We start from the raw sequence: 23736 nt of genomic DNA, 5'->3' as shown, positions 1-23736 counted from the left end.
TGCTGAGGAACAACGCTGGAAAATAGCATCAGGCAGAATGAGTTATTACAGTCAACGACAAACCCTAACTTGATGACTGAAATTTTATTAGTAAGCATAAAGGACCACGGGTGCACTACTCTGACTGAACATGCATGTAATCAGCTACTCACATCAGATTACAATATACCAAGACATGCAGCCCACAATTAATTACAACCTCGACTACTTTTGCTTGTAATACTCCTAAGCATCAGGAGACCTTACCCTCCCCAAGGATAGGTACCTTTTTTGAGGTTACTCTCATAGAATCTGGCTGTAATTATTAGAACGGAAGCATATACAAAATCTTTTAAGTTCAGGTCTTTCCCTTGACTTTTTGATACCACTGTATATTACTATTCTACCCTTACTTTTCATGCTACCATGTGTCACTATTACAGGTGGGAGCTACTTGGATTATTTGTCTTGCTGAAAAAAAAATAAAAAATAAGATCTCTGAGAAACTTACACACTGAAGACTGTCACTTCGAGTATCTAATACTAAAGGCTGTTGTTTTCTCCTTCACCTGAAAATGAGAAGTGAGCAGGGCCTCTCAGCTCCCTTTGATTCCAGCAGAGGAGGAGGGGATCTCCTGATCACTGTGCGGAATCAGGACTCATATAATCATTCTGGGACTCAATTTGCAGGCCACTAAAATAGCACAGGCAATGTTTCTTGATACCCAACAATCTCTTTTGAACCCTGACCTCTCAACAGGGCCCTGAGCACATCAATCCAGCTAGGGGGCCACGAACGGGCATTATGATTAACACCTACTTTATGGTGAGCTTGAAAGCAAGCAGCAGGACTGGTAACCAACTGAAAGTTTAAACAGGAAATGTGATTCCTATGGAGTTGTAGGCTGCCGCATATTCTCCTCATTCAATCCTGAAAGAACTATTAGGAAAAAAAAAAAAAAAAAAGAGAGACCTAGATGAAGCTGGCTCTTCTTCTTAAAGAATCAAAGTGGACGAATGAACTTCCTCTCATTTATTCATCTATCAAGCTTGGTTTTAAGTTACATCATCATTAAGATAATAATTTCTGCTTTCTATCACTTTAAAGCATGTTCTCAATAACTATCTGATTCTGATAAAGGTAGTCAAGTCCACAACCTACATACGTTTATAATTAGCTTTTTTTCTAAGGCAGAGTAATAGGTTAATAAGAAATATCAGATTACACTGGAACGAGCTCACGGGTCAAAAACTAGACAAAACACATCAAACTGAAAATAAGTGCTTGCCTGTCAGACACTGAAGGAGTCCCTATACAATAACTTCATTGTTCTGTGGCAACATTAAAAAAATCAGTTTAGAGCCAAAATGTACAAAAGAGGAAAACATTTTAGTCACTGACAAAACTCACAAGCCAAGCAGCAAATAATTCAAGGCTAAACACAGTATTAAAATCTCCTAGCGTTCTCCAAGCAAGGCTGCAGAGTACTGGTTTGCCCCGTAAAAGCATTAATTCACCCTGCACAGTAACTCCCTGTACTTTTCAGAAAATAAAATGAATAACTAATTTTATCTATACTGCAGATTCATTAAAAAAAATACATTGCATGTAGCTAAGGGCTGTGTTGGGTTTGTGTAGGGTTTTTTGGTCAACACCTCTTATTGTAGCAATAAGCCTGGTTCACACAAAGCAGAGCAGAACGGAGCATGGAGGTGGCCAGCCTGGGACAGCATTAAAGCTGCTGCCTAACAGTAAGCATGCAAATACCCACACTGGGCTCCGTGGAGCTATTCCCGTGCCCAAAGCAAGGCAATTGCTCGAGAACTTGCTGGAGTGGAGCTCCAGACCTGACTGCACTGCTCTCACCGTGGTGTGCTGCTGATGAGGCGTGTACGAGCAGCCGAGACCGAACCTGCCCGTGTCAGCATTCGACGCACTTCAGCACAAGGCAGCTCACCGTGCACATCCTTGCAATGCTGAAAGAGTTGGCCTGAAGGCTGCTTTTTAACCTTAGGATTACTTAACGTTACAGAAGTGCCATATGATCCAACAGAGGTCCAGCAAGACAGGTTTTGTGACCTGCACTATTAGGTGAAGGCTCCCCATGGAGGGCGTAAAGCTAACTTGAACATATTCACAGATACTTCTCTTCAGAAAGCTGCTCCATGCACAACTTGAAAACCTTTCTGTGCATGCAGCAACTTTCAGCATGATGACCTAAATCCACGCACAGACATTGCAGGGAACAGGGTCTGACCTTTTCTGAGACTACCTCTGTAATCATGAATCATGGCAGGGATGCGTACACGAAAAGAGAAGGCCTGACAGAACTGCACTGGGGCAGCAAGGCAGACTGAGACCCCAGCCTCGTTATTCCAATACAATACCAGTGATGTGGTCAGGACATAAAAAACGTATTTATTCATTGCTATTACTTTACCAAAGCAGATCAGTCTGAGGCTACCAAATCACTCAACACACAAGAGTACGCTTATTTTATATCCTAGCAAAAACTTTTACTCATGCAGCCTTTTGTGAATAAGCAACTCGGTTAGCAGTTTTCTTCACCTTTTTTCCCCTAGCAGCAACTAAACATAGCAGTCAAACAAAGGAGTAAATGAAATTTGCAGAGAAATATATCCTAGCAAACCGTGTGCAGTTTGGTTGAGATACACAAAACGAAGCACCCAGTAGAAAAGATCGAAAGCCTGCAAAGACAAATTCAGAACAAAGTAAGAGAGGTTCCAACTTACGAAGTCCCACCAGGCATCAGAGTGCACCAAAGATTTTTTGTTATTACAAATTATTATTATTATTTTTTTTTTGATCACACGTGTTTTAAAAGAAGTTTTAATTTGCTCCAGCACTAAGACCTTCCCTGCATGTTTGGGCCTGGAGCACATTTTAATGGCTTAGTTATAAATCCCTGAAATTAAGGGTTGATAATGGAAATGCTGGCAGACCCTTATCTAACACAGTGCAAGCATCTTAGCGATACAGTAAGAGCTCGTGGATAGGTGAGTGCAACAGAAATCTTTTTTGCATTAAGCAGGCACAGTAACTCTGTGAAAGTGGCTAACAAACTCTGGCCGTGCTTGCTTATTGCTTGAGCCCACTGGGCAGCTATTGCCTTGCGAGGGGCATCCCAAAGTCCCGGCCTCATACCTTTCATTGCAGAGTTAGGGTTAACACAAGCTGCCCTTCCACTTCACCTTCCCCACTTTCTTTACCTTGCACATAGGTCTTACAGCAGGCTCTTCAATAACCAGTTTGCACATGGTAAGATTTAAAAGGTTTCCACACCCAGCATTCATTTTAAAATAGTTTCTACTACTGGGTGTGTTACCCACTGTTGAAATAATGGTATTTTCTTTGTCATTAGTGTATGCTTTTTCACGATTGCAAGCTTTTCATAAAAAAAAAAAAAAAAAAAAAAAAAAAAAACTAATAGCTTTCAGCTTATTTACAAGCCAAGTTCTGGCTATTTTGGAAAACAGCAGATCTGTCTCTCAGACAGCTGTCACTCAAGTACATGTTACCCTGCAAACTTTGCTAATTAATGTGTTGTCCAGAAAGAGAAACACTGATATTAGACATGTTTACAAGGTGACATTGGTATGATAGGCAGATGTTGCTCTGCAAGCACAGCGGAGTCTACTGACAAAGACAGCAAGGTTGATTCTGTTTCTCTGTTATTTTTAAAGGTATCTTACCTTGTTTAAGAGAGCATTCAAATGCAAATCACAACAATTTAACATAACCACAGCCCCCACCCCCCGCAAAAAGGAGGCACTGAATCAACAAAAGCTAAAAGTTTTGTAGGAGTGGTGTCTTATATCAACTGATGATGTTTCTGTAGTAATACTCATTCCAGCATTAAGAACAAAAGATGCAAATGCGAAGCAAGCTCAGGTTTCATGCAAATTGGTCCTTTGTAACCCACATTCATTATCATGACAATCACATCTGCAAGAAGCAAAACTTTAAAACATTGCAACAGTAAAACTCATGCTTAAATTCCTGAAGTTTTGGTGGTAGGTTTTGTTTTGGTACATGCCTCATGGAACCTTCAAACCAAGAGAAAAATCATCATATCCAGGAAGGAAGGAATTTTTATTCCTGTGAAGCCCAACCCTGTACCTCTGAAAAATTGTTTGCTTGGTTATATATGAAGGCAGATTAGAAACCCAGACCTTGGAGATCCTGGTGACTTCCCTTAAGTATAAAAAGACTTGCAACACCAATCCTTACCCACTGAAAACAGAGGTTACAGACACTACCTTAACAAACACAAGTTTAGGCCCCAGGATGTGTACCACATTGACATCTCCGTCTATTAACAGGAGAAAATTACAGCAACAAAAATTTCTGGTTATTTATTAGACATAGAATCTTTTCATCTCCTGGGATTTTGATGACCCTGACATGCAGTGATACACCATGTAGGTGCAGCAGGTAGATACGAACTTATAACTCCCAATAAGCTGATGGGTAGAATAGAAAGAGAAAATGATTTGACCAAATGGTTTTAGTAAACCAAGTGTCAGAATTAGGTATTAGGTAAAAACCATACTGAAGGCTTTACTCTTGCCCCTCTAATTGAAATGTTTGATGATACCGTTAAAGCTAGCCCAAACAGTCAAGAGATGTGTGCCAATATTGAGTTTGAGCACTACCCCCTGACACACCAAAGAATATGCGTATGTGTTTAAGTGTGCATCTATTTGAGAAGTTGGGCCAATCCTATTAATGAAAAAAAAAAAAAAAAAAAAAAAAAAAAATGGGGAGCTCTTCAGCTAATGTGAACCTCTGTAATTCTATTGACAGCAATGGATCTGTGATGACTTACACCAGCTGAGGATCTAATTTCATATGCCTTAGAAAACTGATTCAACTTTTTCCATAGCTGTTCAAAAATTTCTGTATTCTCTTGGGGATCAACTTGAACTATTAGGTCAGCAGGTGCTGAGTTTGCTTTGAATCTGAAGTCCAGTTCACACAGAAGGATGCTGGGACGTGCCATCTAATTTTTACTGACCCACAGAGATTCCTCCCCTAGTATGGCTGGAGGATTCATAGATTTTCTGCTTTATGCAAGTTGGAGACAGATGGTTCTCTGAGAAAGCACAAACCTTTCCTCAAGTTACTGAAGTGAGAAACTGACCTGACCACAAGAACAGATACCTGAGTGAGCATGATGAAAGCAGAAAGGGTGGACAGAAAACATTTTGCCAGGGTACCACCAAGACTCCAAAATATGCAGAAAGCCATTTTCCATTTTTAGCAATTTTTGGACTCATTTGGAAACCAACCAACCAACAAATAATAGTTCATCTGCAGCTATCCAAAATCCATAGGGCCAAACTCTGCCTGCAGTTCTTCGAGCATTTTTTTTCTAAGCTTGCAAGGGGAGTTTTGTGTTAGTAGAGACCAATATACTCAGCCCACTTAAACTGAACAATGAAAGGGCTGGGCTTGCTCTCACACACTCTCTGGAGAAGCAGCGAATACGTAAAATTGTCAAGTGAGGTAATCTCTGTGGAGAATTAAGTAAACTACTCCATTTTTGCAAATCAACAAGTTGTACGTTCACAACTTTGAAATGAACTCATGGGAGGATACACTCGTAGCCTGATGGATTTTTGCTGGCCATTAAAGAACTCTGGGGAGGTGGGGGCAGCACTGTGTGAGGAGCAAGTTTATTTGTGAAAGAAGAAAAGACAAAAACCCTTAGCCATTAATTTTGACAGGGCTACTTCTGTCTCTTTTGTATTAACTAATTATCCAACTAGTGTAAGAGATTTCAATGGCAAAATGCAAAGCGTTCGCAAGCCCTGCCAGGCTAATCAAGACAATTTCCAAAACGCCAAAAACAGGAACTTCCTATAATAAATAACTTAGCACATTTACATCTCAAATTGGAACATCTGGAAGAAAAAAGACTACGCCTGATGCCAAAACAGGCCGTATTGTGTCCTACCACTTTTCCACTACCACCACCACCCCCGCCTTGTTTGTTTTCTTTAGCCTTTCCTTAGAACAAACACCAATCCAGGTGCAAATGCTCAATTCACAAGGAATGCAGTGGACATAAAATTACCGTAGGTTTGGCTTCTAGTAAACCCCTGCTGTTACTCACCATTGGAAGTTGTGCTGGAGGCAACAGCCTTCTCACTGACATCTGTTCGACTGGAGCATTTCACGATGGAATTCTCCACTTTTTTCTTCTCCGTCGTGGTAGAGCTATGGGACTGCGCCTCCATGATGACTTCTCATTACTTCAGCTCTCCTTGTCCTAATACCTGAATGAAACAAGAGAGTCGTACACTTTAAGGAAAGCTTAGCCCCAAACCTGTCACACTTCTCAGCTGAAGAAGAGCCTGCAGCACAAGTATATTACCAGGCCAGAGGACATTTCTGGGTGCCCATCAAATCAGGTTTGCATGCATGAATTCATAAGGAATTTAAGGAAAAGCTAACACTAAAAGCAAGTACGTTTGCCTTTAAAGAGAATCAGCATCACAAACCTCTATACTGCTTGATGGATAGGTCCTTTTTTTTCAAGCCTCTAGGGTTTTAATGGACCCAGGGGAAAAAAGCCAGTATTTCTCTCCTATGTCCACAGCACTTTGGAACAATGCAAAAGAAATCAGACAGACATTCATGTTGACTATAGAAGCCAAATATTTAAATTTCAACATTCACACTATCCGAACACAAAGCAGTAAGAATTATCCTGTCTATCTCTACACCTTGTCCTACTTGTGTAAACATCTCTCATTTTGTTTGTTCAGAAATCTAACTCAAACAAAAGTGCATTGGAGCAACACCCTGAAAACCACAGGGAAAGGCAAATATTATTGCTAGTGGCAGCTAATGAGATCACTTTCCTTTGCATGAAAACTCTGAAAATTGAAAGACCTGCAGAGGGGCCTGTCTGATTATTCTGCCTTTCCTGACTCTTCTCAGGGCCATCTCCAGCGATACGTTCATTTTATGCCCCTCAGATCACTTCACCTTCTTCTCAGAGGTTTTGTACTCATGACGTAAACCTAAAAAGCCCACAAGCATCCCGAATGGCACAACGTCTTGTGCAGCCTCACCAGGCCACTGAGACCGCTCACTCAATGCACACCAACCTGTCCACGTGAGCTTTACACCAACAACTGATATTTAGCACACACCGTGCTTACAGCTGAAGTACTTGTGCTGGGGTACTCTGGACAAGATCCTATCCAAGAACAACAAAAATTAGTAATACATTAAAGAGCACATTTCCAGCTCTGAACTGCACTGCAGTCATGAGCTAAGCAGGTCTGAAACGGAAGTAAGTTGCGCTGTTCTAGAACAAGATTTAAACTAATTCAGGTAACAAAGGCTTCAAAACAAGCCACAAACTGAACTATAATGAAGTGTAATTACATTAGCAACCTGTTTCCCCAATTCTGACAGTCCGGGGAAAAAAAAAAAATGCTACAAAGCCAATTCATCACGAACACAGCTGTCTAGTAAACCTTCCCCTTTCCCACCTCCCTGGTAGGAGTTCTTTTTAATAGCACAATAAAACACTCCAAAGCCTCATTGTTATACAGTAGGGATCAAAGAGGAGCCCAATCACTAAATGAATCATTATTCAGCTAGGCAGCACAGCCAGAGAACTGGACTAGATAGCAGAGCCTCTCTGTCACTGACCTACTGGTCTACCCTTCAGCAAGGCATTTTTCCTCTGGAGCTTCTCCCTGGCTAAAAACAAGGAACAGAGCTCTGTCTGCCTTGACAGAACACGTTCAAGAGTACTTTCAAGATCTACCTGCAAAAGTGCAATAAATATTATCGTGACCTGAGAAATGACTTGTAACAGAACATGTTACGTGAAGGGGATGTCAGGTGTCTTCAAATATTAAGCCGGAGAGATCGAACAATGCTCAAATCACCCCTCATTTGTACCCAGTAATGCTCAAATCTTGAGGAGAGATCTCACACAAGCTTTGTAAAGAGGACCTTTCCACATTTCTCGTATGCTTTCTCCCTCTTTCCCTTTGCAGGCCCTATGCAAAAGCATCCACAGCTTGTCAATTTTCATTCACAATGCACTTTTCAGTGCCTCATGATGGCAGAAACCAGTGGAAGCTAGCACTGCTGCCAAGCTTTTCACCTTCTGCAGCCCAGAACACGCTGGTTTTCTCTGTGCAGCCCTGGCCACGTGAACATCAAAATCTGCCACTGCCCATTCTCCAGCCAGTGCACGAGCTCAATGAGCTCTGTGCTCTGACTATCCTCACTGGAGTTACTTCATATTCTTGAAAAAGAACAAATTTCAAGGCTTTCTGTGAAGGAGTTTTAAAAGCTATAAATTTTCAGTTGTGTCTATTTTTCATCTGTTTGGCATTCTAACGGCCAACTCATCTATTGAGGCAGCGTTTTCTTTTACATAAATGAGTTTGGCTGTGTGAGAGCTCGGAGGGGGAAGCTGCAGAATTTTTCCATCATTTTCTTCTGTCTTCAGTCTACAAGCCTGTGTCTTTGGCTAACAGTCATGAAAGGAAACAATTGTAGTCGCTCCTCAGCTAAAAAGGAAGACGCCACATACTTTACCCCCATTTCACAAGGCCAGCAGAGTGGCATGAAACACGTGGGCAAAGGTCATGAAAATGCTGACAGGTGTCTGCAGCGTTCTACCACCTCCTGAAATGCAGATGTCTGGGCTGATAGGAGCAAGAAGCACTCGCGTATCTCCACCTCCTTCTCCTCTCCACCACGGCAGGACAGTGCCTCCACTACAACCTGATCCTAGTGCCGCCCAGAACAGGACAGAGACAAGGACACAGTAAGGAGGTAACACTGCTTTAATCTCCTAAAATGCACCCTTGGATCATCTGTAATTCAAGAGCAACATGTGGCTGCCCAGAGAGGCATCCATCCATTCGTTAATTTTTTGTTTGTTTTAATGCAGAGATGACTAGGAGATGTAATCCTGTTTTTCCTAACACTATCACCTTCCTGATTTATGCTACCTATCGTGGACAATGGTGCAGAAGGCAGGTCTGAAGTAGCAGCTGAAGTGGAATTTTGGACAGAAAATTGCAGAATTGGCTATGTGCTAATATAAACATCTGCTCTTGGTACCTGTTCTGGTTCATGTCTGCTTAGTTTACATATAGGAGGCTGTTTTATTAATGTCAGCACTGAAGAGAGAGCATCACAAAAGCAAACTTTCTTACTCAGTCCCACTCTCTGCATCACTAGCCGATGGCTGCAGGCATTCCCTCCTGTGCCTTCCTCCCTCTGCTCTCAACCCACGCGCGTGGTCTAAGGGCATCTGCAAGAATTCCAGCAGCTCCAGTCACAACCCAGCGCTCCATCAGCTATGTGGTGATAGGCACGGCTGGAGAAGGCAGGAAAGCCAGGAGAGACTGCAGGACTAACGATCTGAGGTATGTATTTTGGTGTGTTTTGCCAGGCACGTCTGATGTGGAAGCAGACAACTGGAAATCAATACGGTGCCCGAAAAAAAATATCTTTTTTCATGAACACAAACTTAAGCCCAGGTTGAAAACACAAACCAGACACGCGGTTCTTCTAGAATCCTTCTCCGTAATTTTGGCTGTGATTTTTATTTTCTCTCAGAAATTGTACTGAGATATGAGAATTGCAAACTACTAAAAAAAAAAAAAAAAAAAAAAAGTCCAGGACGATGTGAAGATTTCTTTCGACTGGCCACTAATCCTTATCAAAAAGCACTCCGAAAATCAGCCAGCCTGACGTCATCTCCACATTAGAATACGCTGGGGTTTGCTTTATCGTGTACATGGCTCTCCCCAGCATGTGGGTCAGTGACTTCCCGGTTCCTGCCCCCAGGCCTGAGACAATATATATCTATTCTGCAAGAATGAGCTCTGCTTTCAAAAAAACAGAAAGCTAGTTTCTGTCAGCCATCCAGCATCTCCATGTGCATATGAATGGCAAGAAAATGCTATAACAGTATATGGGTGAAAGTCTGAACTTTCATAGGTAAATAGAGGGATAAACATTCCTTCCTGAAAGCAAACATTCATGGCTCTTTCCCATTCAGTCATGCTTGAACCTTTTGTAATATCCCTAAAGCCTGAGCCCCCTGCACAATTAATTCCAGACCCCCATTTTTGACCTAATCCCTCTCAAAACAGCAACCTGCCTGCAGGTGTGACTCTTCTTTCTGAATCATAAATGTAAACTTTCACAAATGCATGTTAAGTTGCAGAAAATTTAGGAACAAGCTTAGTTACACCAGGAAAACTGCCTCTTTTAAAAGGAGTACCAGCAAATGGCAATATGTTGGCAATGTATTTCAAACAAAAAAAAAATCTTTCAAGCAATTTGAAATGATATAATTTCTGGTCCTTATGTATGCTGGTCATAAAACTGTGCCTCGCAGTAGTAAAAATAATCACATTAGTACACTGGGGGGGGTGGGAATCTCTCTGTTCATTTACTCACAATGCCAACTAACTGAAACCAGTGGAGCAGCCCTGTCCCCAGAAGAGCAGGAAACACGACCCTTTCCGAACATACACTGAAGTTTTACAAGAAATCTTCAGCTCTGCATTCCTTTTCCTCTCTGATTTACTTTTTAGATCTTTGTTTTTATATTGAATTAGTTCTAAGGACCAGATCATGCCCATCTTTATTCTTGCAAACAGTCTCACTGACTTCCACAAGAATACCTGCTTCAATATGAGCTGTCAGGAATCAAAGTTGAAAACTGACAATTTGCTTGTTAGAATGGGTTATGTTTCTTGCAAACTTAAACCTTCTGCCTTTATTAGGTACATTTTTGAGGAGGTATCTTTTAATGCATGGGAAAAAAAAACAAAAAAAAGCCTTTCCCAGTTTCATTTGAAGCTGCTGTAGTTGTATTCAATTCATTAACAAGTGGTTTGCATCCGCTGAGAAGAGCTGTCTGAAATAGCGGTGTCACAGCATTCATCATCATTACATCAGCAGTAGGGAAGTTCAGACTGATTGCTATCAGCAACCAGAGTGCCCCAATCAGCGTGCAAGCAAACATAGCATGTTTAATTTTTCAGAAATGGCTCTGGGTATTTAGGGTGTTCATAGGTACTACTTTGATCCACACTACTGGAAGCAGTCTTTGGGGATACAACACATCTTGAACAGCACAACTGTATGAAAGTGAAAAACACAAGGGGAGGCACAAAGAACAATCAGGAAATTACAGTCTCTCTCAACCATAAAGGACCCTTTATCAATTTTATCAAAACCAGTTACACTGTTCCTTGGGATTATTTAAGGATAAAAAAAAAAAAAAAAAAAAAAAAAAAAAAAACCTGTCTTGTTCAGATACATTCAAATGCAAAATTTTCATGAGACAATTCTATGCTATTTTACGGGAGCTATTTCACGCTGATTTATACAGGCTTGATTCAGGTACATTCAACTTCTAACACGCACCTCGATTTCAGCATTGCTCTTTGTCAAACCTGCTGGCAAAGCTGCACTGACAAAGTTACCCCTGACAGTACTCGCTGAAAAATACACGAGTAGTGCTCAGGTATTTTCAAAAATATATTCCAGTTGCAACATTAACCTCTTGGTACACCAAACCATTTTTATAACATCTATAGGAACTAATCTAAATGCTGTCCATTTTTTAAATAGTTTAATCTTTCCTCAGTTCTTTGTAAGCTCAATCAGAACTCTGCAAACGCCATTAACTACTCCTGGGCAAATTTCATTCAGATTCCTCCCTGTTGAGCCAGCTGGTCACAATGAGACTACGACTGATATAAACACAGCAAAAACTTAGTCTTATTGGAAAAAAAAAAAAAAAAAAAAAAGTCTTATAACCACTAAGAATAAAAATACATCATACCACTAATACGTTGGGGAAAAAAAAAGGTGCCTTACACTTCACAATACTTATCTCTTTAATTTACATGCATGATTTATAAATGCGCTAGTTGCGAACTGCATACTTCTAAATCTGTTTTGAAATGCAAAGTAAAATTATAAAAAAGACAAAACAAAATGATTGGATCAGATAGGCAGATTTGTTGCTTTAAATTAAAAATACCCCAAGTTATAGGGCACCATATGTATTAATGCAATCTTTCCAAATTCATTACTATCTGCTGTCTTTTCCTGTGGGTTGCTTTCCTTTGATTTCTTTCCCCCATAAAGACTGAAAAACAACTAGACCTAAAGCCTGGTTAATGATGATCTGATCTGTTCCTGATAGGTTAAATAGCTTGTGGCAACAATAATGCAGGATCACAAACACAAAGGCAATCAGCTTGGCAAAGCAGTACTATTATCATCCTCATGATTAAGATCCTAAGTGAGAAATTATTCTATGGAGTACATTGAACTACTGATCAAGTGTAATAATTGCTTGACTCCAGAGGAATTACATTTGCTTACATCTTTCTGATGCAGATAAACTGAATTGCCAAAAGTTACAAAAAAATATTTAAAACATACCCATATACAGCAGGGTCAGCAAAGATGAGAGTGACAATTTCTACTGAGGCAGCACCTCGGTTGCACGTCATACACATCACCCACATACTCCTGCAAGTAGATTATCTCTGCTCCTGCTACGGTATTTATCTTGCTGTTAAGTGTAACTCCAATTAAATGTTTTTACTATTACTTCAACAGATTAAAGCCTGTATCTAAATACAACAGCTTTCCACAAGGAAAGCAGTGATTCATAGTTTCTTACCCAGGAAGAAACAGAATGTAATGGATAACAGGACTGAAGCATTTGGGTCAAACTGCCCGACTCCTAACAGTCCCTCTCTCCATCCCTCACAGAAGTTGCTGTCTGGGTACAAGCAGCACGAAGCTGAGGGTAACTGAGCTGGAACTTACAATACATTTTAGTGGCTTTTTGTTTCAGAGATGATATGTCCTCTGAGCTTAAAATTTATAATCCAGCCATTATCCAAGACTCTTTAGGTTTAGTAACTGAACTTTCCAGTGAAAAACCCATACCCAAACAAACAAACCACGATGTTAACAGGGCATCTAAATATTTATTTTAATCAGATGGTCTTGGGATTCTTTCTATTTCTCATTTTAACTTTAACTCTCTTACAAACTATCTAATCACAGAAAATAAAACAAATTTTACTTCTTAAAAAATAGAAAGTGCCACATACTTTTCAAGTCTCCAAATCAGTAAATATACTGTGGGCGGGGAGGGAGGGTGTTAAAAACACCAATGCACTTACCCTTTACAAATCAGAACTCCTGCCCAATTAAATTAATATTGGTAGAAAATTCAGAGTAAGCTTGTTTTGCAGTCCTGCATGTCCTTGTGCTTCAAACTGTAGAGCAGGAAAAGCTCTAAGAATTATGTCAAAATAAGATTACCTGTGAAAGAATTAACGTGGGGGGAAAATCTCCGGTGGACTGTTTGTAGCAATAGTAGGGAAGTTTGAATACTTACTTTGAGCTAAGTCTACATTCATTTTTTGCCCATATTTTTCTTCAGGAATTCAGTAGCACTAAATCCAAAACAAACTTAAATATTAGCATAGTGACTTCCTTCTGTAGAACACTTGCTTTATGAAACCTGATTTAGAGCATTTGTATGCTCAAGGTTTGAAAGGGCAGGAATATGCCCAGAGGAAGACAATCAGCAAGTCTTGCTGTGTTGATAACAAATCCTATGACTTCCTCCCCTGATACTGTTATTAGCACTAGAAACATTTATGGTAAGGGTATACAGTACTTGCTTCTTTCCCCTCTTGCTGGTATTTCAACAAAACACTCGGTAAAGCAAATTACAAACAACTGTAATGGCTGTGCTTTGCATTATGATCTATTTAGTTCATCTAATAAAAAGTTGCTACAACTGCCACAGAAAAATGCCAAAATATTCTAATTTAGAGCGCTAAAGCTAACCGTGAATTCCAGTGGCACGACCATTTTCTTCACACTTTTTGCTTTATCTCATCAATCCCAACAGATGAAAGTTTCTTTAGAATCAAAACTGGACCTACATATCAATGTCAATCTATACAGGAACTAAGCTCAAGGAAGAACATATTCAATATACATCTATTGCAGAGATGTGCCTTCTGTTTTCAACTTATGATATGCAAATGAAAGAAGAAAAGACTGTATCTGGTATTTTACAATTAGCATTTTAAAACGAGATTAAAGGACTTGAGTAGAACGTTCTTGCAAGAGCCATGTTTTGATCACCATACCCATTCCTGGAATCCTATTTATCTGCTCAGCATACTTTCAGGTTACGGGATGCCTCGATTCAGAATTTCACATTCTAACCCAAGACAGATGTTTTCACAAGTAAAAGGAGCAAGGAAAGCTCCGTACAGCCAAGAAGGACTTCAAGTGTGAAAGGTACTTTATAAAACTTTATCTTCAGCTTTTACAGTTTATTTTAGGTTTTACACCTGTCTCATAGCAGCAGTAAAACTGCATCATGATTCCTTCAAGGTTGTTGTGTTTTTTTTTTTTTTACCTTGACAAAATACAACAGCACAACTCTGTACTGCTAGAGTACAAACTACTTCAAAACCCACTATCCCTAGTCGAATCGTGTAATCACAGCATTATCCAGTTGTCTGATTTTCCAAGAAAAAACATTCACAGTGACTTGAACAGCCAAGCAAAACCACACCAGACCACATGCCCTGCTAGTTATGAATCAGTAGTGCTAGGATTTCATTTTAATATAGGCAGTTCAGAACAGCAGACATTGTACTGAAGCGACACTAACTCGATCTGTGTTTCTGACTATTCGGTTTCAGGTATTCATACATCTTATTTAATGAAGGCTTCATTCTCTCAGCAGCTGGATGAAGTACTCTTTACACACAGTTGATTTGCTTGACATTAACAGATTTGTATATAAAGGAAACAGAATACCATACAAAGCAGCAAACACTGCTGAGGGGAGGGTCAGCACTGAAAGGTTAGTTGGGTCCTTCTGCCCTAACATAACCAGCAGGTACCAAAAACACACAGCAGCATTCTGAGCATCATTTTTAAAAGGGATTATTGGTCTTGGTAATCAGTGAAGATAAAAAAAAAAAAAAAAAAAAAAAAAAAGAAAAAAAAAAAAACCTGACATAACAGTGACAACTTCAGCTAACAAAATTATTCAACCAGATCTCGGATCTCTGGTGAGTGGATTCCGATCTTACCAGTTCTGATACCCAGCAACTACTAAGAGACAAATGTGTTCTCTCCCAATTAGTTTGTCCCTTGTTGCCATCTAAATGTTATTGCAGGCATTTTTAAAGATCAATGTATGGTCTTGATTCTTGTTTTGTTCTTAAAGAGAGAGAGACAAACCAACTCTTCAGATCAGCAGCCAATTTAATTCACTTTCAAGGTAATGCAGGTACAATTTATATGTACAGCGTACACCCCAACAAAACCACTGTGTGATGCCAGGGCAATCTTTAAGAAAGTTTTCCCCTAAATCTCCGCAGAAAGCAGCCTTAAAAGAAAGCAGGGATTAGAGTGAGCTGGAAGGTAGGGAGGGGACTTACCTCAGACCCAGCCAAGCGGAAATCAGAGCAGTAATTCTACAAGTCGGCAGAGTACACTTTTAGAGCTATAATGGTGTGAAGAAGTGCTGGGCAGCATTGCCTGAAGGCAGCACTAATACACTGATGACTAATGACTGGGCCATGCAGACAATGAATTTGGGGGCTGAAAACTAACAGAAACCGCGCAGCACCTTGACAAATGGGCTTTCAAAATTTCATTCATTGAATAACCTTTAAGCACAAAATTGGCTCAAGTTCTCCTGGGAATAACATGACACATGTTGTTGGACAATAAGTATTTTCCTTTTTAATTAAAACTATTACACCAAATGCATAAACATGATTACAGGGAGTGAAATATAAGAGTTAACTCTTTCAGAGCTAGAAAACAAGGCAAGACCCAGAATGCGAGGTGCAACACCCACCGTTCATTCCTAAGGGTCAACAAATCCCAGAGTTAACTACCTGATTCACTGAAATTCACCACTGGCAGAATACATTTTCTCTTCTTTGACACTTAAAGGAGAATAAGAACTTCAAAGGTATGTTTAATGAGCTGCTACAAATACAATTGGTTAAAAGAGGCTCAGAAATTATGTACTAAAAGCTATGCTGTGCTTAGAATTACAACAGGAGAAGTCTCGATCTAAAGGGCCTAGTCAAAGTCAAGCCCCCATAAAACAAATCAAGCCTCACATAAACTTTGTAACCTTGTGTACTGACAAACACATTAAAACAACAGAATCACTCTTTAAAGGGGCTCTTTTTTCAGCGTAACTCGCCTTCCAATTTGGAAATGGCAATTTTGGCTATTTTTACAGACAGAATGAAATATCTAAAGTGTCTCTAAATTAACAAGTACCACTTGCCCTAGACAGCATCGCCTTTAGCAGCTCCTAAAAACTTCAGAAAAGGATCTTAAAACAGGAAGCTTAGTGAGCTCATAAAACTGTTGTTGGAGCCAGGAACACATAGCATATTTAATCTGCAAACTGTGAGAGTCTACAATGATTTCAGCAAGATCTGAGGCATGCCCTCAAGGTTTGCTGGGATCTGGGATTAGGGAGTTGATAAGAACCCTCTACTGCCCATGGACATGTTTTTCTTCTGCAGTTAAACACAAATGCATAGAGACGTTTGACTGCTGCTTGGCGTTACTGCTCAAGTTATATAAAAGCTTTGCAGCTCCTTTTGCTGTCAATATATCAAAGTTAAAAAAAATCATCAAAGTGTGAAATTTCATTTAAAGTCTTTGCCAGTCTACAGCTCTATTTCACAGACCTATCAAATAAAAGTAAAGATGAAAAATACACTGAAAGAACTTGAAAAGTTTGCAGCAGCACCCATGCCCTATTTTTGTTTATTCTGTCTCATTTTATTTGATTTTAAAGTATAACAAATCAATTGCCTTATAAAAATGACAAAGTCTAAAGGGAGGATGTCTATAAAACCTATGCTTAAAAGACAACTTGAAATCATTATTACAGCTGAACCTTTTGTTGAATAAAAAGCTTCCTCTGTAGCCATTTTAGCATTTTAATTGCCTAACTGCAAGTTGGCAGAAAATTTCCTGAATCTTCCAAAACAATCAGAATGACTACAGAATATGAGTGCCAGAAAAACTAAAGCCTTCTTCAAAGTATTCTTTAGCTAGGGATTTACAACAATTGCATAAAGAAGAAAAGTCTGACTTTTAAGATAATCTACTATAGTCTAAAAGCATTAACATTCCATTACTAAGGTTTTCCTGAGGATTTCATGACTCATTGATTCACTCTTCCTTCAAGTCTGCTTTTTCTTTGTACATTACTGTCTCTATATAGCTGAGTGCATGCAACACTGATCATTAAACTGCTTCCTTCCATAACTCCAAATAAATCCTGTTTTAATAACCATCAGATTCCTTATTTATCTGGCAAAGATGACTAACTTTTCACTAACACTCTGCAACACAAAAACATGCCATTCCTTGCTTGAATACACAGGATGAAATTCAAACACGCTGCAGAGTGCAGGTAATGAAATAGCTTTCCCAAAAATGAAGCAGGAAGTGTAACTGAAACTTTTGAGGGTGGGTATCAAATGCACATGTTTATCACGTTAAAAACAAATAAATAAATAAATAATCTGCGAGATGAACAAATTCTATCTCAAAACTTTAACAATTTGGTTCCTCTAGCACCAATTCCAAAACAAACAGAAATGATTTACAACGATCAATACTTCAATTTCTCAGTTACAAAATGTTTTTGTGTTTGAAAATACACAATGTACCTTTCACAGCTGAAGATTACTTATAGCCGTAAATGCTGTCTTGGCCACTGCACGCGTTCTCAAGCCAAAAACATTACTCCACTTAGGCAGGAAAATGCAGGTGATGTCTTTGTTTTGTAGTACTTCCGCAGAAATGCCTTGGAAAACAGCATGTCATACTGAAAAGCATGTGCAATTATCTGAACGCAACTGTGCATTCATTCCGGCACCTTAAGCCATAGTTTTACTTCCACTTCTGCTTTAAAGAGAAAGAGTGCGCGTACGCTAAGGGAGCGCAGTTCTTACTCATTCCTCTTACTCATTCAAAATCACATAATCCCGCTTTTAAAAGAAATAGTCCTCCCCCTTCACACAGCCTCCTCTCATAGTTACTATTATTTATGTTTTTAAAATTGGGCTATACACCAGGCTGATAGTATTTACATACTAGCTAGTTAAACCCAAAGCTTCATTGTATAAACAGACTCTCAGGAGGCTGCCTACAGTTTACATTGTTAGGCTCATTCACCATTACTTTGACTATGTATTTCCTCAGCTGAAACGCAGTGGTGTGGTCACGGCAATTTTTACATTTTAAGGTTACTTTACTTTTAAAACACAGCATCCGTCTTCCTTCAAAATAATCATGACATATGTAATTAAGAAAGTGTCAGATCATCATTAATTTTTAATAAAGGACGTAAATGAAATAATTATAGGAATCAATCAGTGAGGCACCTTTCCAAATTACAATGCAATTGCACAAATATTCAAACTACTTCAGGCTAGTTCCTGCAGATTTCAATACATAACCTCGCTCAACACCAAAAACAGTTTTGTAACACGGAGGGAGGAAGAACTTGCTGATTTCTCACTATTCTGCTGACTTCAGCGGTTTCAGAACAGGTACCCGCAGCAGGCACAGAAAGAGGGGGCAGCGGTGCCCTCTTAAAAACGTTTGTTAATTTAATTAGCCGCATTATCTCAAGGCCTCTGAGAAACTCCGCTTCCAAGTTTTTCCGCAGCACACACAAAAGAAACGAAGTATGCACGTCGAACCTTGAAAATCACGTTTATTGAGCCTTGCAAATCAAGCGGGAAGTAGCAGGAGCGCGACGGCGACGAGCATTGCGCTGTGGACAGCTAGCTAATGCTCCTTTAGTTAAGTAGCCTCTAAAACGTGACACTGTGTATCAAGTGGACAGCTATCCGTACCTTGGACTAAAAGGCTCTCTGAGATCCGTACAGCCCATCATTTCAAACTGAAGTGGCAGCTGGAAAATGTGGAACAGCTGGCAAGGAGCTGAGAGAAAATGTTTTACATAAATATATCTACATACGAACTGGCAGAAGGCCACGGACGCCGTACCCAGAGGACCGGATCAAAACTATGCACCAGAGGGTTAAAGAAATAAATAAAATATTTGGGGGGGGGGGGGGGTCCTTTTACCTTTTCTCTTCACGTGGTGTGTGAGGATTTGGGAGTGGGCACGGCGGCGGGCGAGCTCGCGGGGAGGAACAGGAATTGTGTCAAGGGCCGGGCCTGAGGGCTCCCTAAAAGCGCCGAGCATCCACTTTCCTCCCAAGTTTTCCTCCCCGACTTTAACTTTTCCTCCCTGACTTTCCTCCGAAGGCCGCTCCCCCCCGGCCCGACCCCGCGGGGCGCCCACCCCACACCCCCCCCACAGAAAAGCCCCCACACCGGGGCGGGACGCAGCTTCCCCTCGCCTCTCGGGCTGTGACAGCGCCCCCGACCCTTCTTCGCCCCCCTGATTCCCCGTTAAAGTTTCCACACACACACCCCAGCGCCAGCCATTTCGGGGCCGGACCCCCCGGGCCCTGAGTGAGGAGGGAGGACGGGGGACGAGAAGGGGGTCGGGGGGCGGCGAGGGGGGCTCGGAGCCCGGCGAACAAAGAGCTCGCTGCCCCATATGGGGGACGAACCTGCCGCCCACGACCCCAGAGCACCCATGAGTGAGGGGTCCGGGGTCTCCTCCCTACCCCCCCAAAGGGTCGTAGCGGGCAGGGAAGGCGGCGGGGGGGCGGGGTGGGGGGGCGCTGGGTGCTGGCTCGCCCCCCGCCCGCCTCCCCGCACTCCTCCGGGGTTTGGGGGGATCTGGTAAGCCCAGCTCCCAGCCTGAGTCACGGGCTGGCATCGCCGAGCCGCTCCGAGGAAACGAGCGCAGGGGGGGGAGAGGCGAAAGAAAAAGAAGAAAAAAAGAAGAGGGAAAAGAAAAAGCCGCCGCCTCGCACCCAGCAGCCCGGGGCAGGGGGGGGACAACCCTCGGTCCCGTCGCGACCCCCCCGGCGTTGTTTTGTCTCGGCGCGGCCGCCGAGGAGGGAAATAAAAGCGGGGCGCCGCGGTACTCACGTGTCGGAAAAGTTGTCCCTCGCCTCTCCTCGCCGCCAAGTTTTACAGATGTTGCAGCGCCAACACCGCCCCCTCCGCCTCCTCCCAGCGCTGCCCCCTGCCTCGGAGCAGGGGAAAGGCTCCGCTTCGGGGGCGCTTTCGGGACGATCCCTACTCCTCAGCGCCCTCCGCTAAACTTTCCCCCCCTCCTCCCTCCGTCTCCTTGCGGCGCAGGGGGGCTGCTCTCCCCTCCCCGCCGCCCCTCGGCCGGGGTGGGGTGGGACTGGGGTGGGACAGGGCCGGGATTGGGGTGGGATGGGGCCGGGATGGGGCCGGGCGGGCTCCCCGAAGCGGCGGCGCTGCCGGGGGCGGCGCCCCGGGGTGCGGGTCGGGCCGCGGCCTGGCGGGCTGCGAGGCGCTCTCTCGGCATGACACCCCCGCTCCCCCTTCCTCCTCCTCCTCCTCCTCCCCCCCCCCGCCGCCATCCCCCCGGCCCGGCCCGGCCCGCCCCGGCGGCGGCCCGAAGGCGGCGACAGCCCGCCCACAGCCGCGGCAGCGCGGGGCGACGCCGGCCCCCCCACTCCCCCCCGGGGCGGCCCCCTCCTCAACCCCCTCCTCCTCCTCTTCCTCCTCCTTCATCCTCCAGCTCGCCCTGCGTCCCCAGCTGCACCCCTTCTTCCCCCCCGCCCCAAAGGCAAGGGTTTGGGGGGGGGGGGGGGAAAAGCGCCCCCCCCCCCCCGGGGGCGGCGGGGGGGCAGGGGCGGGGGGGCTTGAAGGCAAAGTTTCGCCTAAGCCGTGCGACTCCACTTGAAAACAGCGATTTTTGTGGGACCAGACGGAGGGGAAGGGTGGCAGCGGTGCCCACAACTCCTCCCGGCCTCCCTGCCCGCCTCCCCCGGCCTCAGACACGGCAGCTGCGAGGAAGCCAGAAGAGCACCGGACTTACTCCTTCCCCTATTCCCCCTCCTTCGGTAAGCGCTGCAACCTGGCGAGTGACACCTTGGCTTTTTCCAGCGCTGCCGGCCGGTCCCCCGATGCTAAAAAAGTCTCAGAAAACAAAAACGAGCCATTTTCACAGCCATTTTCCATCAAGCCAAAGGTGGGGCCAAGGAAAAAATGTATATATTTAAGTTGTTGCCATCACAATGTCAAATGCTTCATAGGCACCTTTGTTCATAACCTGGCTGGCAACAGAGCCGAGCAAAGATAGTTACCGATGCCGGTGATTCAACAAGGTACCCGAGCTAGGACTGCCCCAAGCAAGTCCCACAAAAATCAGCAGGGCTCGAAGACAGGCCCGTTCGCTCCCTGAAAATGAACGACTAGCCTTTGACACCGTGCGTTTGATGAAGCTCCCCTTCGTACTGCCGTCAAAAAGGTGCAGCATTTTATCACAAAATAAAGCCATAGTCATTTTGTGTTTTGGGGTGCCTTGGTTCAGGATTTTTTAGAAACCAAGAGAAGGCAATATCTGACCCACAGATCACTGTCACATGTCTGAATTTCCTGTTGTGCTGTTTTGCTTTGCTTTCACCTGGAAATATTCTCTGGGTGAGGAAAGATAGCTTTGGAGAGATGCCTATAATTCAGGGGTGCCTCAAGCCCTGGCCGTGCCAGGCATCCTGGTTTGTGAGCCCACTTCACGGCGCTGGGAGAACCCTGGCTTTGAGGACAGACACACAGCAGCTAGACGCCCTCACAGCCAGCGAGAGGTGCGCGTCCTCCAACCCACCTCACACACTAGGGCCAGCAGATCCCCAAAACCTGGCTCCCGGGCACTGGGGGGATCATGGCAAGCACTGGCACTTGCTGGAGAGGGTGGCAATCTGACTGCAAACCAAGGGGCAAATCATGGGCCTGCATGTGCAACAGCAGTACCTGAAGGCAGACACCAAGAGCTAACGCTCTTCCACCTTTTTCATCTCACAGAACTTCCTTTTTGAGTCCTGGTATATTGTTAGCTGCCTAATCATACGGCGATAGCTATATGGCATTGAGGACATTTTGGTTTAGATACACATTTATAAATGGGAGGGTGTTCAGGTAAACATCTAGTCACCTTAGAGGTCAGTTTAAGAGCTGTATGATTCTTTCAGATCATAGCCCTCTTAGACTTCTGAAAAAAGAACTTCCTGTTTCCTGGGAGTGTGGACATCTTGTTATATCATAAAATTATATTTCATAGGGTTGTTTTTTGTTATTTTTGTTTTTGTTTTTAATTTCTGATTCACACCAGCTCCATTTAAAGCACACGTCTGATTTAAACAAACAAACGAACCCCTTTCACTACATTCAAATCCTATCAAAATTAAGACAGTCAAGAAATTTTAAAAACTAAAGAGCAGTTACAATGCTTTGAGCTCTGCATATGGAGAAAAAAAAAAAAAAAAAAACACTTCTGATGTATTTCTGAGCAGTGAAAGTCTTGAGAGAAACACAGAAAAAATAACGAAGGTTTCTGCCTGTGCCTGTCTGAATGGTCAGGCCAAGCAGAAAATAAAAAATGAAGGAGAGAGGGTGACATTTGCCATTTGAAATGTATTGTAAATGTTTCAACACCTTGACAATGAAGCATGTAACAGAAGCTTAGAGCATCCAAGACCCTTCAGCTAAACAAAATGAAAATGGGCAGCTCTGTTGAGGGAGTTGCCTTTCTTAAAATCTTTAATGTCTGCTTCAGAGGAATCGAACTTTAAAGAAGCAACAGCAAAACAAAAAAGTATGTATTAACAAAATGCATTGATATTTCCACACATCTGGACTGCCCCTCCAAGAGAAACTGAGCTGTGAGACTTGTCTATGTTGTTTCCCTGCAAATGGGCATTGGCTCTTACAGCAGACCTGATGGTCAGTGCCCAAACCCATCTATCTGACAGAAGATGCCGCAGCTACAGGACATTTCTGCCAAAACTTGTATCATGCACAATCCTAGTGCATTTCTTCAGTCTGTCCCCACTTCTTCTCTGACTGTGCCTTGAAAATTACAGTCTGTGTGCTCATGTTCCCCTTTAGCTGCAGGTAACCTGCTGACACAGTTGCAATGCAAGAGACCTGACATTAAGTCACACCAAGAGCTGGTCTTCTCACCATCTCCAGCAGCACCACCCTCCACTTTCTCTCCAATGCCAGTGAACATTTGGCCTCTGGAGATTGCCATCTTCTGTATTCCTGGTACCTGCCTCCCCTTGGGCTCCCCCCCTTCACACACACTCAAAATTTGGAGCACTGGCACCCACCTCCCCATTGGCAGCCAGACCCTCAGCTGCTGCTTCTGGTTATCCAGGTGAGTGTCACCCCCTAGCAGACAAAACTATCAAGACAGTTAAATTTTTTTGACACCAAGAAAATACCCCGTTGGAATAAATCCTATGAAATGGGCGCATCTGCTCTGCTTTCTCAGCATCTCGCTGCAATGACCTCAGGGAGCATAGGTGAAGCACTGAAGTATGGAACCACAGCACTGATTTCTGGTCAGTTTTGCAATATACATGAAGCAATATCCATCTGGACAGATTGGAGAGCTGGGTGATCACCAACCACATGAAGTTTAACAAGAGCAAGTGCCGGGTCCTGCACCTGGGATGAGGCAACCCTGGCCGTACATACAGACTGGGTGATGAGAT

The 23736-nt window shown here is 42.9% G+C and overlaps 1 protein-coding gene across 4 annotated transcripts in view; it reads right to left on the bottom strand.

Moving 5' to 3' along the window:
* Positions 1-23736, bottom strand: part of GLI3 (GLI family zinc finger 3) — a 217155-nt gene that overhangs the window by 189528 nt on the left and 3891 nt on the right. For 2 of the 4 annotated variants that reach the window (XM_035318581.1, XM_035318584.1), the window contains exons 1-2: positions 20135-20265; positions 6120-6282 (exon numbers count right to left, since the gene is read on the bottom strand). In XM_035318581.1, the coding sequence (XP_035174472.1) occupies positions 6120-6243 (124 nt within the window). In that variant the 5' untranslated portion in view covers positions 6244-6282; positions 20135-20265. Of the gene's footprint in view, positions 1-6119; positions 6283-19213; positions 19382-20134; positions 20266-23736 lie in introns of those variants that run through there. The other 2 variants (XM_035318583.1, XM_035318582.1) reach the window with 2 other exon arrangements.

This window comes from Oxyura jamaicensis, chromosome 2, assembly GCF_011077185.1.
Source record: "Oxyura jamaicensis isolate SHBP4307 breed ruddy duck chromosome 2, BPBGC_Ojam_1.0, whole genome shotgun sequence".
NCBI lineage: Eukaryota > Metazoa > Chordata > Aves > Anseriformes > Anatidae > Oxyura > Oxyura jamaicensis.
This window is presented reverse-complemented; position numbering and strand designations above follow the sequence as displayed.